The sequence below is a fragment of the Lutzomyia longipalpis genome, chromosome 1, assembly GCF_024334085.1.
Source record: "Lutzomyia longipalpis isolate SR_M1_2022 chromosome 1, ASM2433408v1".
Taxonomy (NCBI): Eukaryota; Metazoa; Arthropoda; class Insecta; order Diptera; family Psychodidae; genus Lutzomyia; species Lutzomyia longipalpis.
Window position 1 is genome coordinate 43781875 of NC_074707.1, and position 23955 is coordinate 43805829.

Here is a 23955-nt window from a genome sequence, read left to right on the forward strand (position 1 = left end):
GTTTCAGCCTAATCTGGAGATTTAGAATTTTGGAACACATAAGAACTGTGAGAGATCAATTCTTATTTCCCGCAAATTCACATCTCCGGACGTAGTCAAAAAAGATGTAATTTGCTATGCCCACAATTCGTAAGTAATATAGGTTATAGCAAGAGCTACACCAGAATGACATTCCTCTGAACAGCAACGACAGCAACACAACAACTTTCCGAGTTTCTCTAAAAATGTGCATAAAGAATATTTATAAATATCAAACAAAGTACTTTGCTGACTCTGTAGAATGGTGCGTGGATCCACAAGAATTTCAACATATCTTCTCTTGTGGGACTTACCAGTTGGATGAAGAAAAAAGCCAAGAATTTCAGCAAAGAAAGGGATCAATTATAGTGTTTAGCATCTCAGTCAATGAAGCTGCAACCACCGAAACGGAAGTTCAGAAGCTTTTTGAGCAGGAAACTGATGGGATTTTAGATCAAAAATGGTTGAGGAATGTTGATGCTCCACTCTTGGCTGCAGCTACTTCCTCTGGAGGTGTTGACATTTATTCCTGGGAGAAGAATCATCAACTATTAAGCCGGCATTCAATGAAAATTGATCCAGAAGATAGAGAGAACATAGCATTGTCCCTTGATTGGGATTCGCAGAAGCATAAAATTCTTCTTAGTGATTCAAAAGGATGCATTACGCTTCTGGATTTCAGCGATAAATCCTCTTTAAATTTAGTAAATCGCTGGAATGCTCATTCCTATGAAGCTTGGACGTGTTGCTTCCATAAGAATGATACGAATATTGTTCTAACTGGTAAGCATCAAGCATAAATCTTTTATTTCAATGAAAATTTGAAAAGAAAAGGATTTTCTTCCATTTATTTTAACAGGTGGTGACGATTCCTTATGCTGCATTTATGATCTACGAGATTTGAGCAAAGAAACCCATTCAATCAAATCTCACGAAGCAGGAGTTACAGCATTCCTGACTTACGAAAGTCGTCCAAATATTTTCTGCACCGGAAGCTACGATGAACATCTGCGGGTATTCGATATGAGATCCTTGAGGAGACCTCTGGAGTCCATTAACCTGAAAGGTGGAATTTGGCGCCTAAAAGCGAATCCTTTTGCTGAAGACTTGATCCTCTGTGCTTGCATGTATCATAATTTTACTGTCTGCAGCCTCACTGCTGATGGATCACCGGAAATTAAAGCAACGTACAATGGAGATCACAATAGTATCTGCTACGGCGCTGACTGGTGCCCCATAAAAGGGAAACAGGAAGAGTATCTTTTTGGATCTTGTTCCTTCTACGATTGCCTTCTTACAGTGAATTCTTACAAACTCAGTTGATAATAAATATTTTTTTTATGTAGAATTTTTTTTATTGTTGAAGCTAACAAGACGACGAGGTGGATGCAGCCTTTGATGGATCAATGGTGTGGATCAGGATACCAAGCAAAAGTTAATGACATAAGGACGCAGGATAAGGGGATATAGACGGATATTCTACACCAAGACAATGCTAAGAACCAGCAGGAAGTAAGTAATGATTCTCTTATCTTTATAAAGATTTGAAGAAGGAAACTGTCGATAAAATTTTAAAGGAAAAATCAAAGAGACGCCTCTGGAAGAAATTCAAAATTAAATCAAAAAATCCAAAAATTACAAAGTACATTCTCTTTAATAAGATTTAATATTCTCATTAATCACCTATCTCCACCATATTCACTCAGATATCTATTAAGGGTATTAAGGTTTGACTTTCTTTTTCACTACAGAGATTATGACCTCGGTGCAAATTGTAAGCTCCAAAGTTATTATCCAGGAAAATGCCATTAAAGATTTTTTTCTTTTTATACTTAATTCCGCTTTATGCAAAGTTAGATTAAACATGATCAGCTTATTCTATTTTTTTCTTCAACTTTTTTCTTGTGATAGGACCAGAATTAACAAATTTTTGGTGATATTGATTTTGTATTTTATGGATGAAAATTTACTTTTTATTAAGATCTCTAATTTTTTTTTTGTTACCTAATTAATTTTATATGGCTTAAACAAGGCTTCGTCTCTCTGTGTCTTGCAGATCTCTTCACGATGATTTTATGATTTAGGTTTCCTCTAATTCCTCTAGAATTAAATAGATTGTTGTTGCAGGATATAAAGTCAGTTGATCCATTGATGTTGATGAGAGATTTCCAGATATTTCCTTGTGAATTTAATACTCACTGTTGCAATTCATACAATCAGGATGAAAGTACAAACATTAATCTCCAACATTCAATTACTTTTTATGTAGTTTAAAGCTTTTGAAAGCTCTCAAGAATTCTAATTTAAGGATTGATTCAATAATTTTGGAAACTTTAGATTCTTTCTAATTTGTTTTTGAATTTTGTGTTGGCTTTTAAATCTAATTTGTCTTCATTAAAAATGATTTTTTTTTTAAGAATTCTTTTCAAATAATTCAACCATCCTTTAAAATGAAAATCGGACTAGAAGAACTGTCGCCAATTGGTTAGAAAGGTGCCTAATTTTATTATTTTTTGTCATAATATTTATGCTCAATTAAAATTTAATCCTGATCAGACGATATTGAGCTTCTGAAAATTCTCAAAAACCATTTTTCGAAAGAAACAAAGCTAAATTTTATTCTTTGCGCTTTGATATGACATCATTCAGAGAGATATTAGACTTTAGGGAAAGGTGAAAAATAGATTAACTGATTACCTAAATGATTCAGATAGGTGAACTCACCTGAAGCACGAAAGAAGGTGTACAAAACACACGAATTTTGTATTTGTTTTAATCAATTTTAAATTAATCATGGGTTTTTCAAAGAATGTTGGAATGTTTACCAATGTAATTCTCAACATTATCATAATTACAGACAGATAGAACATAACAAAAAAGTTTGCAGAGATCTCTTTAATGCCAAAACATATTAAAGAAAATTTATAATAAAAATTAAATTCTATTTTATTCTTAAAAAATATAATTTTGAAAAAAGAGATCTTTAATATCTCCAATTTCTTAGAGAGAGAGAGAGAGATACTTAGCCCTTGCACTGCTTGTTTAGCATTCTATTTACATTGCACTTAGCTGTGTTTCTTTCATTTATTTTTTTCTTTTATTCTGTGCTTTGGCTCTACTACATTATAGTGAAAATATATTATATTTACCCTCCTTTTTTTTATCCCAAATTATCGTAATTTTAATATCAACAGGTTTCAGCATAGATCCCTCTCAGGTTGTTGTTTGTTTTTTATGTCATTGATCCATATGCGAGGGATGAGTCACCTGTTAAATGGGACGGACCGGGATTTGGAGAGTTCTCCCTGAAGGCTTGTCGGACACTATCAATGAGTCTCTGATGGAAGGTCTTGTACTCCATATCGACTGATTGAGTGTCCCCAAAGTTGAAATCAGCCACTTCGACAATTGATCTGTGAAGGAAAAACATTTTTTTTGTAATTCAAGAATTAGTTACACGAAAAAAATGTTTTTTAGGGAATTCCCACCTCTTTTTATTCTGTATGTAATATGCTACGCCGAAAATGACCGCAATCACAGCAAGGAGGGTGAATGCCACTGGCACAACGATCACAGAAAGTTGAGACTGCTTCTTCACTTCATAAATATTCACAGCAACTGGATTAACCGTCTTCGTGACATCATTCTTGATGATCACAACGAGCGTGTATTGCTGTGCCAATTGGAAGTAATGCGTTGCATCGAACTCACACGTGTCCGTTGGCAACCAAGCGATGCATGTCTCATTTCCCGTGACATTGTAGGGACCATTGTGAACTTTAAGGCAATGCTTAAAAGGTGGCGAACCGGAACATTTTACTTTAAGCGAGAGTAAATCTCCGTGATGAAGCCAATTGTTGCCAGTAATGGTTACATTTTTAATTGAATCTACGTAGAGAAAGTAAGAGTTATTAATTTATTGAAGCTAGATGTAAATGCTAATTGGTTACAAATAGATATCGATTTAATGATGAGAGAAAGTTAATTAATTGATTTGAGCATTTGGGTTCATTTCTCTACTCACGTTTGACCACAACTGTTCGTTTGAAGTATCCATACGTTTTCTTGGGATCCGGAGCTACAGTAGACTGATTAAAGCACACAAATGGTTGATCAATTGTATACTTCTTCTCCTCTTTGACTGAAATTTCCGTTCCTAGGAAATCCGTGGCGTTCTCTGGCGAAATCTTCTCTCCATTTGGTTCAATCTCTAAATCTTCCGGCGCCTCCCTCTTGGAAATGCTCTTTTCTGTGGTTGTTGTTGTTGTTGTTGTGGGGGTTGTCGTGGTAGTAGGGGTTGTTGTTGTTGTTGGTGTCGTAGTGGTAGGAGTTGTGGTAGTAGGGGTTGTTGTAGTGGGAGTTGTCGTAGTAGGAGTCGTAGTAGTTGAAGTTGTGGTTGTTGTGGTCGTAGTAGTAGTTGTGGTAGTAGTTGTGGTGGTGGTTGTTGTTGTCGTAGGTTCGGGAATTTTATCATACGAAGCAACAACAAGGGTTTCAATGTTATATTTTTGATTTTCATTTTTGTATTGATTGAAAAGCGTGTAGTTCTCCGTAAAGCCAACGTAGACGCAATCAATAAACCAGAATGTTTGAACATATGTTGCATTATTCTTCAACAATTCCATATCACTCTCCTTAAACTTTATCGTATGATCCACCAACGTATCACTTGCAACGTACTCATTTTCGCGCAATGTTCCATTTTGGGATAGCTCCAACTCTCCATTGAGCAAAGCTGTTTGAGATGAATAAAGGAATTTTTTTTTTGATAAAATAAAATATATTTTTAAAAAAGAAAAAAAAATACAAACTTGTGAGGTTGAATTCTATCCTGGCAGAGGCAATTTCAATGTAGAAAACAATCTCCCATTTTTGCACTGAAACTTGAACTTCATACGTCCCGGAAGGATATAAATCACTAGGATAGCTCAATGTCCATTCTGAGGTTGGTTTGGATGTTTTTTGACCCTGTTGAGGAATTAAATATTTTTAATTTAATTTTCAAAGTTTTTTTTCCGGTGAAAATATTAAAAACAAAAAGAATTCTTTCAATAAATATTTAGAAAAAAAATTAAGGGATGATTTATTAATAGTTAAATTGAAGATAAATATTATTTAAAAAAAAAGAAAATACTAACATTTAGCCATTAAGAAATTAATTTCAAAAAGGATAATAAAGTTCTAGACTTTGCAATCATCTGTGGATTTTTATCTAATGTAATTTAATTTAAAACTGAAATAAAATACTCAATTTCGTCAAACTAATTTTTTAGGGGAGACCGGGGTAAAAATAGTCAATTTGCATAAATCCTTATCTGCAGGATTCCCCAAGGGCAAGAAAATTTCCTCGATAGGTCATTCTTATAGGAAATTTCCTGGCCTACAACTTTGTCTCAGACCACTTTTCTCTATCTCCACGGGAAATATGAGTTTTCGAGCTTTTCGTAAACCCTTCCGCTTCTGTTTTTTTTTAAACGCGGCGGGTAAATATAGTCACCAGTTGGCTAAATAAAGTCGGTCGAATTTTCCGGCATTTCCAATGATTTTCCACCTGAGAGATTGATAGTAGTTGATAGCTAAACTTCTCACCTTTTGATCCGCGACAAGGAATTTCACTTTTATACGCACTAAAACAGAGAATTTTGCGATTTTCTCAATCACGCCATTTTGCAACAAATGGATAGAAAATATGTCAAAAATTTCGATCTCCCATATGATTTACATGGGATGACTAGATCTACCCCAAGGGGTATGTTTTGATTCAAAAAATTGTAGAGAAAAATCATTAAAAGTTATTGAAGAATACACCTTGGCAACATTTTCTGCACTAATCCAGCTAGTGAGAAAAATTATCAGATGGGAAAACTGCTGAAGGAAATGTTCGGAAAACGCGTTTTTCTCAATACGCAAAAGTTTGGGAAATGGGCCAAAAATCTATTTTCATTTTTAACTCCTAAAGTACTGATCGGATAACCTCCAAATTACTGTCAAAAATTATAGGTTGGTAGGGCTTTGCACCCTAATTTTTTCCGATTTTTCCGATTTATATTTTGGGAGAAATTGGCATTTGAAAATTCTAAAATGACTATTTTTACCCCGGTCTCCCCTATAGCTTTTCTTTTTAAGTAAAACCTTACCTCAAGGCTCATTGCACTGAGGAAGGACTTATATTATATAGTCCGAAACGTCGATCTTGAATAAAAATGAATTTGCCAACCAACCGAAAATCCGCCTCTTCAAACGTCTCTCAATAGAATTATTGCTTTAGCTACAAATTGTCGGCATATTGTAGCAAAATCTATTCTTCCGTCATCAAAAGCAAAAATTTCACTTCTGCACATGTCCCATTTAACTGAATAATCAAATAACAACACCTACGTGATTTATTCACGTTGCAATTTTACTGAACAATTTGCACATTTTTCTCTTTTTATCTTGACTAGAATAAATATATTTTATGATCTTATTCATCCCATTTTTCACTACATAACTACGCATTACAATACAACAATCTAACTGGCATTGTTGTTTGGCTTTTTTTCTTTATCTCTCGCAACTTTTGCATGTTTGATAAGAGTTGAGTTGGTATATATTAAGCAGCCACCATATGTGATGCCCCTTTTATGATTCATAAAATTTTACAATATTTGAAAGGAAAAGGAAGGCAAACTCACATGAGATCTATGACTGGGAATTGCATTATCCTCCCAGTAGAATTTGTATTCATCATCTACGAGCTTCCCATCTGTATACAATTCAGCACGGAATGTCACCTGAGAGCCCAGAACTGCAGGTGTGTTTGATGTTATTTTCACCTCGTAATTTGAATAAGCTGAAAGAACAAGAAGCGAATAAATTATAATTTTATCAACAAAGTCACAAAAAGAAGGTAGATCCAATCGGGTCAGAAGAACAAAAAGGGGTTGACTTTCAAGTCTCCGCTTTCTCGTGAACAATATATTGAACACCTCACAATTAATTCTCACCTTTGGATGCAACAATCAACGATAAGAGAATAAATAGTGTAGAAATATAGACATTTATTTTTATCATTTTAGCACATTGAAAATTAATTTTGATTTTCTTCTTCTATTATTTGCACAAGTTTTGACAGATTGCACTGGAGGCTACTCTTGGGGTATTTTTATGTGAGCTGCGCACTTGTCAATGTCAGAAATAATAAAATTTGAACTAAACGAACTTTTTTTTGCATTTCGACAAAATTCGTGATATCCGTATTTTTTCCCAAATTTGTGGGCATAAAACGCATTTTTTGGGCTCCTGTGGCACTTACGGGTGCTTTGGGAGCCTCGGGGAGCTCCTCCGTGCGGAATTTGGGGGCCGCGGAAATTTTGACGGTTGGGGATTTTACACGCACTTTTTTTTCTGGAAATGCATTTTCGCGAACTTTTCAAACCAATGATGCCATTCAACGCGGCGTCGCTTCCTGATTGCAAAAACTTACTTCCGGCCGGAAAACTCGGCGGAAAACGCGAGAAAATTGCGAAAAACTGAAAAAGTGAGGGAGACGGATAGCGGTAAAATGCATCCGTTTCATTTTCTCTTATACAAAATGTACCAAAAAGGGCGCCAAATTCAAAAAGTAGTCAAAAAAGCATGAATTTTATATGGGGGCGCTATGAAGGGGGGCTCCGGGGGGAAAATGAATGTCGTTGGTGAAAACCGCCTATTATCAGTAGACTCTGTACCAAATTTCATCGCGATCGGACCAACGGTGTAGCTGTACAGACACGAAATTATAGAGAGACTTTTCTTTATTATATAGATATAAAATGGAAAGACCCATCCATATAAGTGTGAATAAACTCCTTTTTCTCATTAGCTTTTCTTCCTTTAAACATTCCGATTCAGCAAAATTATGCATTAAAAAGGGCAAAAAGGTGAAATAAGCATAAGGAAATCCAAGAAAAAATTAACCGGCACCAATTTTTAATTTTTATTTATTCAAAATTGTCGCATATTAAGCTTTTAATATGTATAAATTGTATATAAATCCCCCTTTTAATGACGTCCCTTCTTCTTCTTCTGATACCCCTTCCGTTGCTGCTGCCGTGGTCCATGAGTAGGTTCCTGATGGACTGCAGGACTCGGAGAATTCTTGTTCAAATTAGCAGCATTCGACATATCGCTGCAAAGGACACAAAAGAAACAAGTTTAACCGGATTAGTTCTCAAAAATAAATAAATAAAAAAGGATATAAAGAGGAAACTTACAATTGATCAGCAGCCCCTGATGATGTTCCTTGTGACCCCTTCATGACTTCTTTTACACGACGATCACGTTTCTTCTTGTAAGTCGATCTTTCGTACCGTGGGAGCCACCTTTCTGGGTCCGGAGCAACATTAGAATCATAATTTTTGGGAAGTTTTCCCTTTCGTTTCCTCTGTCTCCTCTTCTTGAGCTTGTGAGCATTCTCAGAAGTCCTAAAAGCATGAAATTCACATTTTTTTTTACAAAAAAAAATATAAAGAAATAATTTGAAAGTAATTTTACCCTGGCGATTGGTCAGACTTGAGGGCAGTTTTCTTGGCAGCCTTGGTGCTCATCATCCAATTGGTGGCTTCAAGGTGATCAATCTCACTGGCAGTGGTGAGAGTTTCTAATGCAGGTAGCTTCCGACTAGCCTCTTTGGCTTTTTTGGGATTAAATTGCGCATACGCAATCACCAGCTGTGCTAGATTCTTCATATCTGACGGATTAGTACGCAAGAGTTCTTCTAGACTACTTGCAGCTGTTTCCGCTTCACCCCCGCGAAGATGGAAGTCCGCTGCTTGTCTCCACATGTCTGAGAGATCCTCCACGCGTGCCTTGTGCTTTTTGTACCATTCAACGGCATTCTTGAGCACCTGGGAGGCGGCTTGTTTGTCATCAGTACCCAAGAGGAGGGAGACAAGGGCTGAAACGACACCCGGACGATATTTTGCTTCTTCCAGCGAATACAGAACATCCACGGCTGCCTTTCGATTCCCACTCATTAGTTGCAGCTGCACAATGGCAAACTTTACAGCATCCCCATGTTGATTTTTCATTTCACTCTTCTCGAGCACCTCAATCGCTTCCTTGTACTTCTTCTCGCGGCTCAGCTGACTAACACGGATGAGCATGCTCTGGAACTGCAAATCCGGGTATTGCTGAACAAGTTGGGAGCACTGTTTAATGCATTGATCTGCTTGATTGGTGTACAGAGCCAAGAGGCAATTATTGAATGCAATATTCTTCTTTTGGCGCAGTGTTAATTTGGACTCGCACGCCTCAGACATTGCAGATCGCATCTTCTTCTTAGAATCAAAGACATTTTGATCCTTATTGATGGCCACCATATTGTTGCTGGCCACAGCAATGAGAGCTGTGTCATTTTTCTTATTCTTCAGCTCATCCACATAAATTGCAGCTGCTTCCTTTACTTTTCCCTGCATTTGCAGGCAGTAAGCAAGCTGAACTTTAATTATGGCCATTTCATCCTTGATATCTTCCTCTGTTGCTCCATCTTCTTCCAAGAATTCCCGGCAGAGTTTCTCACTTGTACGGAGTTTCTTCTCAGCTTCGGTGAACTTCTTCTTTCCGGCAATTAGGCAAGCTTTATTGTAGCACAATTCGTAGGTATCCTCACGGAATTCCGGAATCTCCTTCTTGGATCCCTCAATGGCTAAGTTTGCTGTTACAGCCGTTAAATTGGTTAATCTCTCATCATCGTAGTCATCGTGGGTATTCTTCACGAGATCTCTGTACAAATCAAAGCATTCCTCGAACTTTTCCAATCGATACAGTACCTGTGCTCTCAATTCCTTTAGACTAGGCGGAAGTTCTTCCTCCTTCACGGAATCAATGGTCTTCAATGCATTTTCCGGCTGATTCAGGCGGTACTCGCAGTAGGCCTTCTCGAAGATCATCTCCTGCAATTCGGACTTGTTGAGGAATTGCAATGCCTCGGAAAACTTGGAGAGTTGCATGAAGGAGATAACTTTGCATTGTTGCGCTTTCACTTCATTCGGGGCAATGTTCAGAACTGAAAAGAGAAGATTTTCCAAATTTTTCATGAAAACATCTGGATTTTCTGAGCAATTTAGCTACAATTTTTTGAGGTTAGTACTCACTTTTATTTGCCGTTTTTATTGCCTTCTCAAATTCATTATTTAGGCCGAACTTGTTTAGTTCATTGTACAGGCTTTTAATGTTGGTTTCCTTACTTCCTTGTTTAGCCATTTTTCCTTGAAATCCCGATAAATTCCAGAGAGCACAAGACTAATTTGTGGACATCTACTATGTACGTGTACTTTTTCTACGTGAAACTGACACGAAGGTGTCGAAAAATACGAATATTATATTACGTTAACACTTGCGAGACTTATTGGAACTTTATTATTTCGAAGTATGAAATTGAGAAAAATTTATTTTTTGTTCCCTCTTGCAAGAATAAACTCTTATAAGAATGTCTTTTATTCGTGTCTATCAAAATAGAATTTCTTACTATGCTCAAAATACTTCTAAAGTTCGGGTGTAATTAATCCAGGATAGGAAGTGTTAATGTGTGCTCAGCTCTTCCATTCATTGACATGCAGCGCCCTCATTTCCCATTCAAAGTCTCGTGGTACTTTTCTCAAGCTCATGACAGTGTTCATTGGGGCCAAATCTTATTGTCAAAATACCTTCTAATCTGCTTGCAACTCCCCCATCCTCCATACATCCCCACAGTGGTGACTTCCGCAAGCTAATTTTGACCATTGTGGTTAGACCCTTTAGAAACTTTCCCAAACGCCAATTTGTAATTTTAGTGAATGTTTACAAATTTTTCGGAAGCATTTGTTTTCCCTAGAAGTTTGTATGGAGCCCCATACACGTGGGGTGCTTCTCTAGGTGATTAACAAATTCCAATTGAATTCACGTGTAAAGGGAGAGGAAAAAGGGGGCCGAAGAAGTACCACAGTGATCACTAATTTTGGCGTTCGCCGCCATTGCAAAAAATCTCCAGGGCCATAGGAAAAAAAAGTATTTAGTACCAATTTTTCAAAAGAGAATTGCATTTTTGCGTGTAAAAGTGCGTAAAAGTGCCAATTGGGGAGTGAAAGGAAAGTGCGTGGAGTGTTTGGGAAAGTGTGAAAATGGAATTGGAAGAGCTGGAGAATATCAATAAGAATGACTTCCTGCCCCTACTGCCGCACAACATAAAACAGGAGCTTTTCGATAATAATGAGACCGGAAACTTGTGCGATAGTGTGGAGAAGCAAGTAAGAAAACTAACTTTAAAAAAAATCCTAATTTGAAGCCCTTCCTTTCCCTGTGTGTATCCTCATTGCTCTTATCAGAGAAAGGAGTTTATTCAGGCCAGTATGAAAGATGATCCTCTGTCGCAGAACAATTTTAACCCATTCCATCTTGTAAAGGATCAAAAAACATTGAAGAATCGCGAGAGAAACTCCCCAAAATCCACTGGGATCACATCGAAAAGTGCAAATAAAAATTGCAAAAAAATTCAAATATTGCGACGCCATTTGACGGTTTTTTCCCTATAAAAAATGTTTGAAAACTTTTTTGTAGACTTGTCGCTCATTTTCCGTGGAGTTTTTTTCTAGTCAAAATAAATGTTTATTATTTCGTTTCTGGAGTGATTTCTACATCTGAATCAGGTGATCCACAGCGAAATGAAGCTGAGGGAGGTTGATAGAACCAGCCCCTTGCAAATCAAAACATATCTTTTTACATTTTTTTTTGGGCCTCTTCGGCAGTGAGAATTTTAGCAAATCTGACCGAGTTGAATCCCATCCAGCGCAATATACCTGATTCAGATGTAGAAATCAGTTTAGTAGTCAGTATCCGGAAACATTCGACGGAGTCATCAAGCAAATCATGACCAGCACGGAAGACATTTCTGAGAGTCGCAGAACTAACTGCCCTCAAAGCTATTCTGGGATTCCTCCTGAAAGTCTCCTTCCGCGGATTGGAACACTGAGCAAGTCCACAAAATCATCATCTTCCCATTCATCTTCCCCAAGAGCAATGACTTCCTGGAGCTGACAAAAGTGATTCTCAACTCTCATTTTGCCTCTCAGAGTTCTTTTCTGCAGAATGTCCATGAGGTTTTGCTGGAGATATTGAGACTTCCGGAAGCGAAAGCATGCTCCGGCACATTGAAATTGAATCAATGGGCAGTGAACAGAAATTCCATGTCCTCCTCCTTGTTGCATCCGCTCTCGAGGAGGCTGCAATGTCAAGACATCCGGAAGTCTCATGAAATTATTCACAGCAATAAACTCGCAATTAGTTTGTTTTCTCAGTGCTTTGAGAGTATCATTAGATGCACAGACTTCCAAGGAGCAGAAGATTTTATAGATTCAGATGTAGAAATCACTCCAAAAACGAAATAATAAACATTTATTTTGACTAGAAAAAAACTCTACAGATAATGAGCGACAAGTCTACAGAAAACTTTTGAAACATTTTTTATAGGGAAAAAAACGTCGAATGGCGTCGCAATATTTGAATTTTTTTGCAATTTTTATTTGCACTTTTCGATGTGATCCCAGTGGATTTTGGGGAGTTTCTCTCGCGATTCTTCAATGTTTTTTGATCCTCTACAAGATGGAATGGGTTAAAATTGTTCTGCGACAGAGGATCATCTTTCATACTGGCCTGAATAAACTCCTTTCCGAAAGTTTTGCATTTTAAGAAGAGAGCATAATCCGCTGGCTTTCGCAATTCGTTAGCCTACACACTGTATTGCCTTTTTATTGTTATTTACTTTCTCTTTAACTTTCTGCCTTTTCTCATGCACAAGATTTCTCGTGAATATGTGAAATGTACATTCACTCCCATGGATATGATCAATGTCACGCCGTTTATGTAGGGGGCCCACCCTCCAATAGGATTTTTATTATTTAAAACTCCGTTCTAATTCTGCGTTTGTCCTTCGTTGCAGGTGGATACAATTCCCAACAAGGGTACCTCCACAATCCCCTCAAAGTGTGTTTGGTGCTCCCAAACACTGAGCGGGAATGATAATCCGAAGCTCTTGGAGTGCTTGCACGTTGCGTGCTCATCATGCGTGACCACAAAGTTCTCGGAACTCGACCGCGCCTTGCCCCCTTTAGTGCACTGCCCAGAATGCAATATGGCCAGTCAAATGGAGGGCATCATTGACAATCAATTCCTCATTGAGCAGATTATGTCTGCGGAGGAGCTGCAAAATTCCGGAAACCCCGAAGCAGACACAAAGGCAGTTATAAAATGCAGCAGCTGCACGGATGATGCCAATGCAACATCGTGGTGCGTTGAGTGCTCCGAGTATATTTGCGATAGCTGTGTTCAGGCACATCAGCGTCTTAAGATCACAAAAGATCACACAATAAAGCCAAAGGATGAGGCAACGGTGGAGAATCAGAGTAGTACGTCAATGAGTAAGAATCTCATGTGCCCCGTGCACTCGCAGGAAAAGCTCTCTCTTTTCTGTGAAACCTGCGAAAAGCTCACGTGTCGCGATTGCCAGCTAGTCGATCATCGTGATCACAAATACAAGTTTGCTCATGAAATTGCCACCGAGACACGCAATAATCTCAATTCTCTCCTCAGCGAAATAAATTACAAGCGTGTCCTTCTCACGAGCGCCATGAAGGTCATTGATGATCGACAGAGTTTGATTGCGGACAAGAAGAAGGAACTCATAAAGGACATCACAAATATGGTGCTAAAAATCACAAATACGGTTAATTTGCGCGGAAAGCAGCTCGTGATGCGTCTCAATGAGGTTTGCGATAGCAAATTGAAGGTGTTGAATGAGAAGAAGGAAGCCCTACAGCTGCTCTCTGGTCACACGGATCACTGTATTGACTTTGTGCAGAATGCCCTGGACAAGGGGAGCGATAGTGCGGTGTTGTTTAGCAATAAAACCCTCGCACGTCACCTTCAGAAGGTAAAATGCCAGCGAGCGGATATCCCCAATCCCGAAATACCCGTGCGTATTCAAGTGCAACTGAGTCAAGTGAATGAATTGCAAAAGGTCATTGCGCAGTTGGGAACAATCATTGTGGATGGCAAGGCGTACCCGCCGATGATTCAAAATTCCGCCCCTCAGGGTGCGCCAACGGTGCCGAGTCGTCAGCAATCGAGCCCCACAATGGCACCCCCGATGCGTCCGGGAATGGGACCCCCGGGGATACCAGGCGCATCCACCGGTGGGGCTTACAGCCAGAATGGGCCACCAATCTACAATAGCACCTCACCCAATGCGGCATTCAACAATATGCCCCTCGGCCGGCAATTCTCACAGGAAGGACCAACAAGATTCCCCAATATGGGAATGCCAAATCGCCAGGGACAACCCCATGTTAGCTCATCAACGCACCCACAGAATATGGATATAAGCTTACGGGGCTTACTGAATAATCAGGGTACTGGACAGAGTCCATGTCACAACATTGGAGGCTTCAATGCCCCACCGAATTACAATGCATCACAACCAAGTGGCCCCTCACAGGGTATCCCACAGATTCGTCCCCCATTCATAGGTGGACCACCCCCTGGGCATCAGAGTTACAATCAAAATCAAACTGCAGGCGGTAGTGGGGGCATGAACAACAGTCCCGCAAATTTCATGGCAGCCAATGGGCCGCGTTTCCAGAATTACCAACGAATGCCACAATCACACTCATCAGCTGCCATGCAGCAACCCCTTCCGGCTCATAGATCAATGTTGCAGAATCAAACGGGTGCTCTTGGGTATGCTAATCAGCAGCAGCAGCAGCAGCAGCAACAACAACAGCAGCAACAGCAACAGCAGCAGCAGCAACAATACAATCAAACAATGGCTCAACAAGTGCAACAGATGCGACTAGCAATGCATTCAGGTGCCAAATGGCATATTCCGCAATCACTGCAGCAACAGCAGCAGCAGCAGCAGCAGCAACAGAACCAAAATGGCTTTGCTGGGCCTTCTAATCAATTCATGCAGCAATTCAATTTGCGCCAAGATTCCTTTAAGATTTCCCTCAAATCACCGCCTTGTGTTAAGAATCCAGCTCCAAATATCACTATTGGATCCACCAATGTTATACCCAATGTCACATCAACTAATCCCAAGACACCGAGCCCCAGTACCGGTATCAGTGATGTAAGTTGCTTAAAGATTTTTTTTTCCTTTTGTGATAATTTTAATTCTTTTTCACCAAGGGGTGTTTATCTGCCGAATATTTTGACTATTTTGGCCATTTTGGCGAATAAGCACAATATATCCGAAGATCCGATTTTTTTCATTTTCAGCTAAAATTTAGTACCTACCTACTTTCTCGGAAAGAATTTAATTTTTTTTAGTACTTTTTAGGCTTTAATTTTAGTACCTACTTTTTCACCTTCAAATTACTACATTTTCCTATTGAATTCAGAACTTTTTCGGTTAGAATTTTCAATATTTTTGGCTAGAATTTGGTAGGTATGTTTTCGATTAGAATTTAGTACTTTAAATTAGTGAATTTACTTCCTAAGATTGAATTTAAAAAAAAATCTAGCCGAAGTAATAAATTCAAGCCGAAAAAGTACTAATTTCAATAATTGAAAGTACTAAATTTTATCCAAAAGCATAGTAAATTCTAGTTGAAAAATTATACTGAATACAATTGGAAAATGTACTAAATTTAAGCCTATAAAGTGCTAAATTGAATATTACTTTTTCGTCTAGAATTTAGTACTTTTTAGGGTTTTGCTTCTCAGTCTCTACCGATTTAAGGTTAAAAAAAAAAATGTTCGTCTCTGAATATTTTGATTTCTTTGTCGAATCATTCGAATAATCCGAATATTTTTATTCAGATAAACACCCCTTGATTTTCACCCTAATCTTTAACCCTGATTTTGTCCGGGAATTTTTTTTATTGAAATTTTCACAATGTTTGATTTAAATGTCGTCCAGAAAAATCAATTTTTTATCATTTTTCTTTAAATTTCTCTCAAAAGTTTGAAAAATTCTTAATTTTACAAAATCTGTTCAACTTTTATGAAAAAAGAAATTTTCAGCAGACAAAATCTGGGTTAAAAACTCTTTTTTTTTTCGAAGATTTTGAATAATTTTCAACAAAAAAATTCGCAGAAAAGACAGAATGTTGAATTAATTAAACTTTAACAATTTTCAGCAGAATTCAAAAGACTCAGCAGACTCAATTGATAAATTATGTGAGGAATCAATGAAAGATCTCATGACCACTATTGCCAAGTTAGATTCGAATGGTGTACAAGTCCTTCCGGAAGGACGATCAAAGGCAACATCACCTCTTGTTCACAGTTCAACGGATATTTCCGCAACAACAGATGGTACGACGTAATTGGCCAAAATCTGCTGATTTTTAATGTTATTTTATGTGAATTTTTAACGTTTAATTTGCAGACAAAAACAGCCAGAAGGATGATCCAAATGAGGATTGGTGCGCCGTATGTCTGGACGGTGGGGAGCTAATGTGTTGCGACAAATGCCCCAAAGTATTCCACCAAAATTGTCATATTCCATCAATAAGCAACTTGCCGGATGAGAGTGAGACATGGCAGTGTCTGCTATGCTACAATTTTGCCGATATAAAGTTAGATTCAACGGGAGAGAAGAGAACTGGAGATCTCAGTATGAGAGAATTGAAGATTATGCAGCGCATTGTACTCGAGATGTACTGCCAATATGAAATAAGTTTAGCTTTCAGAGATCCCGAACCGCTTGCCAATGAGGAATTCTACAGCATGATTAGCAAGTAATGTTAAAAGTTCTTTAGTTTTTTGTTTGTTGTTTTTGAGCTGAAATTAAAGAGTTTTTTTTTCCTTTGTAGCCCAATCTGCTTAGATGATATTAAAGCCAAGTTAGATTTAAATAATCCAGATCATTACAAAGACGTACAGGTATTTGTCAACGATGTAAGACTAATGTTCAAAAACAGCCTACTTTATCATCAGGTGAGATTTTTTTTATAATGAAAAATCGAATTTTAATCTCAAAAAAATTAATTTTTAAAATTTTCTTTTTTAGGAGAAAAATTTAGTAACAAAAATAATAGATTTTGGTCGTGAATTGGAGCAATTCTTCGAACAGCAAATGACAAAGTGGCTACCAAACTACAGCAATCGCCCAAGTGACGACGATGAGCGATTCCAGTGTCCACTGAAGCGAATGCGAAAAATCATTGAAGAATGAATAGTGTATCACTTCCTCCATAATTAATTCAATCCATTTGCAATTTTCTCTTTATAAACTTCTTTCTTTCGTTCTTTCCTTCAAAAATTGTGGAAACATTCTGGGAGGAAGTGGTAAAAAAATGGGGATTTTGTAAAACAAAAAGAAAAATAATTTATAAAAGAAAAAAATGACATCAAGCAATAACTTATTTTACGTCAAAAGAAAAAAATTTAGAGAAAGCAAAAAGAAAAAAAGTTTTGAGTAATACATAGAGTAAAAGTACATAATACATAAGATGTAGTAGATAAAGAAAAAACAAATACAAAGGCATCCCACGCACCCCACATATACAGATTCATTGAGAATAAATTACACATAAATTACCTTATTAATCGTATACGCATTTCACCTTTTTATCTATATTTTTATGGAGAATTAAATCATTATTAATTATGTAGTAAGACTATCAATTTAAAGAGAGAAGAAGAAAAGAAATTTTAGTTATGTAGTGATGGAGGAGGTTTTATGTATTTGAAACACATGACAATTCACTGAGAGAACATGTCTTGATAGGCTTAATGAAAAAGAAAAGAAATCACATAAAAATATACATAAATAGTATACATCCTTAGGATTAAGAGCAAAATTAATTACCCCTAAAAATAATCTCTTATTTTTCACAATTTTTAATTATTTTAATTTTCTGTAATTCCCTTCAAAATTGAAACATAATTTTATTTTATTTTATTTATATTTAATATTGAATTGATCATAAAACAAGTAGTAGGAAGTATAAATATTTAGGAGTCTTTATACAAAATGAATTTCCCAAATTTTTAAAAGCACAAAAAAAATACTTTGTAGGAAATAAATAAGAATTTTTTCAGCAAAATCACCTTTATGTACTATATTTGAAAATATATAACAATAAAATACATGATAAAAAAAATTATGAATGAACTTCTTTCATTTGTCGTAGCCCGGTTAGTTGCCGGAGGGCGTGATTGAGCTGAAGCTGGGTGTTTGTGCAGGAGACAACCAATTCGATGGTTTTCACAAAACGCGTCCTGGCCAATTGGAGGCTCTGCGGTACGAGAATCCCAAACCATTTTATTGGGTCAATGTAACCATCTTCCTTGGAAACTCTATGCTGTTCCAATGCAACATTAACAGCATCTCCAGTCGATTCCTGGCCATCACTTCCAACCGTCATTAGGGCCTTAAATTCCGGAGTATTCTCCGTGGGGAGCTGTGAAGCTGATACCGTCTGTTGCCCTTGGATGTACCTCGCCTTGGCAATAAGGAGATTTCCGCTATTGGAATTCTTTTCAATGTCAATCTTCAATTTTACTTCGTCCTCCATCAAATCCAGGATTTCAATTGTTAATTTATCCATTAATTCACAAATGTCTTTTTTGGATTCCATTGTGGCTGAAATATTAAATGATTTTAATGATTGTTTTATGTTTTCTTATGCTGAATAAAATGAGTTTTACTAACCTTTTTATGATTAATTTAAAGTAAACTCAATTCTCTCAAAATCATATGATTTTATTTTCATTGATATAGCGTCAAGTGGGGTGAATGGGGAACATCTGTCATTTGGAAAAATTACAATATTTTTTATTTAATCGAGGTTTTTGAGAAATTAGAGAGAAAATAGAATTCTGAAAATTCTGTTTATTCAATTTTGCTTCAATTCTAGAATTTAGGCAATTTAGAGAGAAATTTTGGATATCCTATTTGAATTAATTTTATCTTCTCACCCCAGTTGACGGTATTAATCGTCATCTGAATCATCTATTGGCGTAAATGGAAAATCAGACGAAATTGAAGCATTTGCTTACAAAGTCGACGTTTCATTAAAAATTGGGAGTGTGCAGTTAATAGAGCTAATAAAAGAAATAAGAAAAAATACTTAAAATTAACATATTCCCAACTAGATAGAGCAAAATGATGTGAGACATTCTTAAAGGAAATTTTCCGCTCTAAAACTATTCCTAAGGTTATTTTGCTCAATCTCATTGGGAAATATGAAATTTTGAGCGTTTCTTGTAACCTCGTCTGAATTTATTAGTTGATCTTCCCAGAGAATTAAAATAAAATTATATTATTTTTAAATTTTAATCCATTTTATTTGGGAAAACATGAAAAAATCTAGTTAATTTTATATAAGTAGCATAAAAACTAAGCACAAAAATGTATTGGAAATTAATCGTTATAAAACTTTTTCTTACAATACTTGTCTTTAAAAAAAGATAATATTTTTATTTCCTTGCAGAATAGCCAAATTCCCCTAAATACAATATTAATTAAATTTATTCAGAAAGCTCCAAATCTGAATCTAAGCATTCAATAATATCTTCATGGCTCTCCTTCATCATCTCTGTAATTCCTGTAATATCCTCCAAATATTTCGATGAGTTCAGAGCATCCAGAATAAAATCAATCTTCCTCTTTGAATACTCCTCAAGGATTTTCTACAAAGTAAAAGAAATTAATTAAATAAAGAGTTATAAAGTATTTGGCGCAAAGTCAACTTACTTGTGAGCATGCAATGCAGTTTGAAAACTTTTCAGTGGCAGGTAAAATTTGTTCAAAGGACGATATTACACCGCGGATTGAGTGTGGTAAGATACCGAGAATTCCTTCAGGTATTGGGTCAGAATCTTCGGCATTCTTTGCAGACGCTGCACTAACGAATGCAGGAGCAAATTCACGCAATTCATGCTGAAGGAGGGTTGTCATTAGCTCAACAACAAGTGATCCTGCAATGTTGCTAACTGCTGGTCGTGTTACGGTGCACTGCTGATCAAGAGTTCGATCACGCATGGACTGAAAATTAAAGAATTTGAGGATTTTTTAAGGCATTTAATTTCAAAATATTTCTAGCTATTATTTTGTGAGAGAAATTCCAGATTATTTTCTTGCTGTGTTTAAAATCAGGCTGAGAAAATCTAACGAAGAATTTTTAGTAACAGACTGTAAACGAGAATTTCAAAATTCTTGGCCATAGTTTTTGCTTTTTTTTGACTAAAATTCATTTCAACTAAACTTGATGAAAAATAAAACAAAGATATATAATAAGACAAATATTTGAGAATCTTCATCAAGCAAAAGATTTTGAACTTTGTTACGCATCGCTTAATTCATAAACTCAATGCCTAATTTTAATAATTAATAAATTAAATAATTATTCCCTGATTAATACATAAACTTCACCTTTTAATTTTATCTCTCTTGTTTTTTTTTATACGCTCATCGCACCGATAAGATAACATATCAGCGGTGTCTCTACAAATTTGGATTAATGACGTACACAAAGCATACAAGTCGATGTGAAAATTTGTAGTCTTCCATCCCCAATCAGTTATTGGAATTTTGTCAAAGTGAAAAGACAGAATAAATTAATAATCTAAAATGCTGACCCATTTTGCTGGAAATATTTTCTGCACAGTGGAGCCTGGGCATATTTTTGCAATTGGTGGAAAAACTCTCGATGGAGCATCCAGGTATAAATGTGAAATTTTCCCTGAAGAACACGTCATTTTCATGCGGCTGATAATGATGCTGATAAGAGTTTTTCTTTCCTCTACTGCAATAGGGTGGATATTAATTTAACATCCGGGAAAGGTGAAGGAGCTCCAATTCCGCTCACAATATCAGTTCGTTTCCATGAGGATATTATCGTGAGGAATACCTCACATGAAGATGGATCATGGGGTGTGGAAGAGCGTGAAGATAACTTGGATACATACACTGTTCCAAATCCTCTACTTGCAGGTGAATAATTGCCTAATCTTTTAAGTTCCGATTGAATATGATAAAATTCCTTTTTAGGTGAAAGTTTCAAAGTTTATATTCTCGTGGGAGACACGAAATTTCATATCGCCATCAATGGATGTCGTTACTGCACCTACATGTTCCGCACACCGCTAGAGGATATCCGGGCAATTACGGTAAATCACGACATTCAAGTTGTGAATCAGGTGGATCACAGACAAGCCTTCCCATCGCCCTACCCACCCGTGCAATTCGATGAAGCCCAATTAGCCTTCACCAATGATGTTCCCAAACCCTTCTCCGCGGGTCACGTAATAGTCATCACGGGGATCCCCTATGGGAACCCTAAGGGGCTCTTCATTATACGATTTACCGAAGGGGAGACTAAGAAGCAGGGACTCCATTTTAATCCACGATTTGAAGCACGAGTTGTCGTGAGGAATTCCTTGAATGATAACTTAACGTAAGCTCTTCTTCTGCTTCTTTCTTAAACATTTAATTGATTTTCCAGAATTATTTTTAAGCTCAAATAAAATTCTTTTCAGGTATGCTACTGAAGAACGCGACGGTGATTTCCCTTTTGTAATTGATCAGCAATTTAAATTGGCAATTGGATTCACTCCAAGTGAATTCAGGTACGAATGCACTGATAAGAAGAATTTTACACAAACAAATACAAAGTTAAATTATTTATAATTCTTTTCAGATTTGCCGTAAATGGAAATTACTTTGGGAAATTTTCATATCGATCATCCAACCTTCTGGACAGATTGAATGGCTTCAAAGTAAGCGTGGGGAATGGCCTACAACTGGAGATTACGAGTGTAGATCACATGAATATGGGTATTTTGGATTGTAGTGGATTTGAGGAATATTCCCGGCCAGACGTTATTATCATGTGAAAACCTCTTTTTTTGTTAATCAATGAACAGTTAGTTAGTTAGAATGTTTGCTTTTGACTTACATTTCCCGGAGCTGTGACATCATTGCAAAAGTAGCAACCCAAGAGGTCTCCTGGAATGCATTTTAATCCCTTTCTTTTGTATTTCTCATAATCAATTGCCTCCTGGGGGCTTTTCCTTGTTCCATGCCGCATTACGAGGTAGCTATCGAACCCTAGGGCAGCATTGAGAACAATCTAAGAAAAAAAATTAATATATTTGTACATAAAATAAAGAATTTCAATTAAAAAATAATTATTTCTTCAATTACTTTGCCATGGAAAGCACCCAGAACTGTTGGAAGCCATCGACTTTCCCTTGAATCCATTAGGAGGTAAATTACATCGTGCTCCAGTATTAGTTTTTCAAGGGTTTCAATATCTTTCACGGTGTTTCCTTTCGTTGTATCAGAAATGGGATGTCCTGGCATTGGAATGTGCAGCGTTATTCCTTTAGTGTTCTAACGAATTATCAATGAAAAATTAAATTAAAAAGTTCATCAAAAGGATCTTTAAAGAACTCACAAGAGCTGGATAAATTTCCAAGAGACGTTTTGCAGCTGTTGAAGCTTTTGGTCGTGCAAATTCTGCATCTTCGTGCTTAAAGAGGTTCTGTCGTACAGGATTGGAATAAGATACATTCCCATTGTCAACGAGGGTGATACAATTGACGCCCCATGCAAGGAGATTCCTCGCAACGGAACATCCCAGTGTTCCAGCACCCAAAAGGAGACACTTTGTGTCGGAAATTGCACTCAAATTGAGTTCAGGAACAAGCCGCCAACGCATTAGTTTTAAATTGAGATTAACAGATGTTTCTGCCAGCTTCTCTGGGTCCATTGAATTGGCCATTGATGCAATCCGTGGAACGTACTTTCCATGATCATTTGGCTCCCAGCCAATCCACTTGATCTCATTGCTGAAATCAATCGGCTTTTCCGACATTCTGGCCACGTACACAATCGACTCATCAATGGTCATTTGACGCTTCAATCTGATAGCGAGAAAATTGATCACACTCCCGCATAGAATTGGACTTTAGGGAAAAATTAAAATAAGATCAAGATTAGATAAAAACAATTTACAAAAATCCTTCAACTCACCAAAAGTGCGAAAGAACTGCTGCAAAAATCCTCAACTGCCATCCTGGATTGGGATTTTCAGAGGGATCTGAGAACGCAAAGTAAATCTTCTGCACATCAATTCCCTTGAGATTTTTCTCTTTGTCACTCGTGCTAATTAAATCTGAGAGCTGGTGAGTTTTGAAGCCATTTGTAAGGACTTCAAGGATAAAAAATGATCTAAACTTTGTATCTTCAATGTCGAGATATTTCTCCTGGATCTCCTTAATTTGATCCCCACTGAATGTATCAGAAATCTTTGTAGCTGGTTTGCTTGTGAATAAATTAGCTTCAGCAGGAGCTGGGAAAGCGAACCAATAGTAAAATTTGTATTTCTTCAAATCAGCATACGAGAGGATTAGGAAGTTGGCAAGAAGACTCGGATCCCTTAGGCATTGTCCACTGTCAACAAGAAGTCTAATTTGATTCCCTTCCTCCTGGAGAATTCTGTTTTTATCCACATTCTTGAAGTCCTCGATTGTGTTCTTATTGTGGAGCACTCCGTAGGCGTTGAAGCAATTCTTTGGTGGCTCAAACACCCTGTGACAAGGACGAAAAGGATAATTAATTTGGAATTAATTAAAGGCAAAGAAATTAATTAGTACTGATTGAAGGCTGTATATTCGACTTCCAAAAGGCAATTGCTAGCATCGATGTTGCTGTAGAATCCGTAGATTTTCTTGGCAGAATCACAGAGTTTGTCAACATTTAATTTATTTTCTGATAGCTTGTGCCAAAAGGAAGGATGCACAAAGGATGCAAAAGGGGTGAATTGCAAAATTTCAGAATCCATGCTTTTTGCACACAAAAAACGAAAACACTCACAATCTGTTTTTGAATTAAAGTGTCCAAAATTAAGGCTCGATATCTTTCTTCTGGGGTGAATCATGAACACCTTAATATCTAGCGCATTATAGAGTTGACAGACTTTAGACTTA

At 37.0% G+C, this 23955-nt stretch overlaps 7 protein-coding genes across 9 annotated transcripts; 3 read left to right on the plus strand and 4 right to left on the minus strand.

Moving 5' to 3' along the window:
- The first annotated feature begins 191 nt into the window (after window positions 1-191).
- Window positions 192-1660, plus strand: LOC129787616 (diphthine methyltransferase homolog). The gene is made up of 3 exons (XM_055823339.1): window positions 192-801; window positions 878-1317; window positions 1385-1660. The coding sequence occupies exons 1-3, from the start codon at window positions 225-227 to the stop codon at window positions 1415-1417; spliced, it is 1050 nt and encodes a 349-aa protein (XP_055679314.1). The 5' UTR covers window positions 192-224; the 3' UTR covers window positions 1418-1660.
- Window positions 1654-7170, minus strand: LOC129787565 (uncharacterized). 2 transcript variants are annotated; one of them, XR_008750241.1, is made up of 7 exons: window positions 7005-7163; window positions 6693-6850; window positions 4830-4986; window positions 4043-4753; window positions 3507-3906; window positions 3168-3431; window positions 1654-2216 (listed from the first exon to the last, which is right to left on the minus strand). XR_008750241.1 is itself a non-coding variant. In XM_055823278.1 (6 exons), exons 1-6 carry the CDS (start codon window positions 7069-7071, stop codon window positions 3251-3253), a joined length of 1674 nt encoding a protein of 557 aa, XP_055679253.1. In that variant the 5' UTR covers window positions 7072-7170; the 3' UTR covers window positions 2899-3250. The 2 variants fall into 2 exon arrangements, 1 of the variants encoding a protein (XP_055679253.1); XM_055823278.1 differs by lacking the exon at window positions 1654-2216 and having other exon boundaries at window positions 2899-3431; window positions 7005-7170.
- Window positions 7171-7951: 781 nt separating this feature from the next.
- On the minus strand, window positions 7952-10487 carry LOC129787547 (signal recognition particle subunit SRP72). The gene is made up of 4 exons (XM_055823251.1): window positions 10134-10487; window positions 8533-10045; window positions 8253-8462; window positions 7952-8167 (listed from the first exon to the last, which is right to left on the minus strand). Exons 1-4 carry the CDS (start codon window positions 10240-10242, stop codon window positions 8041-8043), a joined length of 1959 nt encoding a protein of 652 aa, XP_055679226.1. The 5' UTR covers window positions 10243-10487; the 3' UTR covers window positions 7952-8040.
- A 262-nt stretch (window positions 10488-10749) lies between these two features.
- Window positions 10750-18125, plus strand: LOC129787518 (transcription intermediary factor 1-alpha). Of its 2 annotated transcripts, none has more exons than XM_055823205.1 (6): window positions 10750-11264; window positions 12953-15139; window positions 16152-16329; window positions 16403-16754; window positions 16830-16953; window positions 17027-18125. In XM_055823205.1, the coding sequence occupies exons 1-6, from the start codon at window positions 11139-11141 to the stop codon at window positions 17189-17191; spliced, it is 3132 nt and encodes a 1043-aa protein (XP_055679180.1). In that variant the 5' UTR covers window positions 10750-11138; the 3' UTR covers window positions 17192-18125. The 2 variants fall into 2 exon arrangements, with proteins under 2 accessions (XP_055679180.1, XP_055679181.1); XM_055823206.1 differs by having other exon boundaries at window positions 10753-11264; window positions 16155-16329.
- LOC129787654 (coiled-coil domain-containing protein 115) lies at window positions 18123-18758 on the minus strand. The gene is made up of 2 exons (XM_055823383.1): window positions 18674-18758; window positions 18123-18604 (listed from the first exon to the last, which is right to left on the minus strand). Exon 2 carries the CDS (start codon window positions 18597-18599, stop codon window positions 18123-18125), a length of 477 nt encoding a protein of 158 aa, XP_055679358.1. The 5' UTR covers window positions 18600-18604; window positions 18674-18758.
- Window positions 18759-19359: 601 nt separating this feature from the next.
- Window positions 19360-23847, minus strand: LOC129787539 (ubiquitin-like modifier-activating enzyme ATG7). The gene is made up of 7 exons (XM_055823239.1): window positions 23623-23847; window positions 23000-23557; window positions 22422-22932; window positions 22169-22357; window positions 21921-22094; window positions 19718-20008; window positions 19360-19653 (listed from the first exon to the last, which is right to left on the minus strand). Exons 1-7 carry the CDS (start codon window positions 23808-23810, stop codon window positions 19492-19494), a joined length of 2073 nt encoding a protein of 690 aa, XP_055679214.1. The 5' UTR covers window positions 23811-23847; the 3' UTR covers window positions 19360-19491.
- Window positions 20444-21923, plus strand: LOC129787626 (32 kDa beta-galactoside-binding lectin). Its single transcript, XM_055823349.1, has 5 exons — window positions 20444-20685; window positions 20778-20956; window positions 21014-21419; window positions 21502-21591; window positions 21663-21923. The coding sequence occupies exons 1-5, from the start codon at window positions 20594-20596 to the stop codon at window positions 21856-21858; spliced, it is 963 nt and encodes a 320-aa protein (XP_055679324.1). The 5' UTR covers window positions 20444-20593; the 3' UTR covers window positions 21859-21923.
- Window positions 23848-23955: the final 108 nt, after the last annotated feature.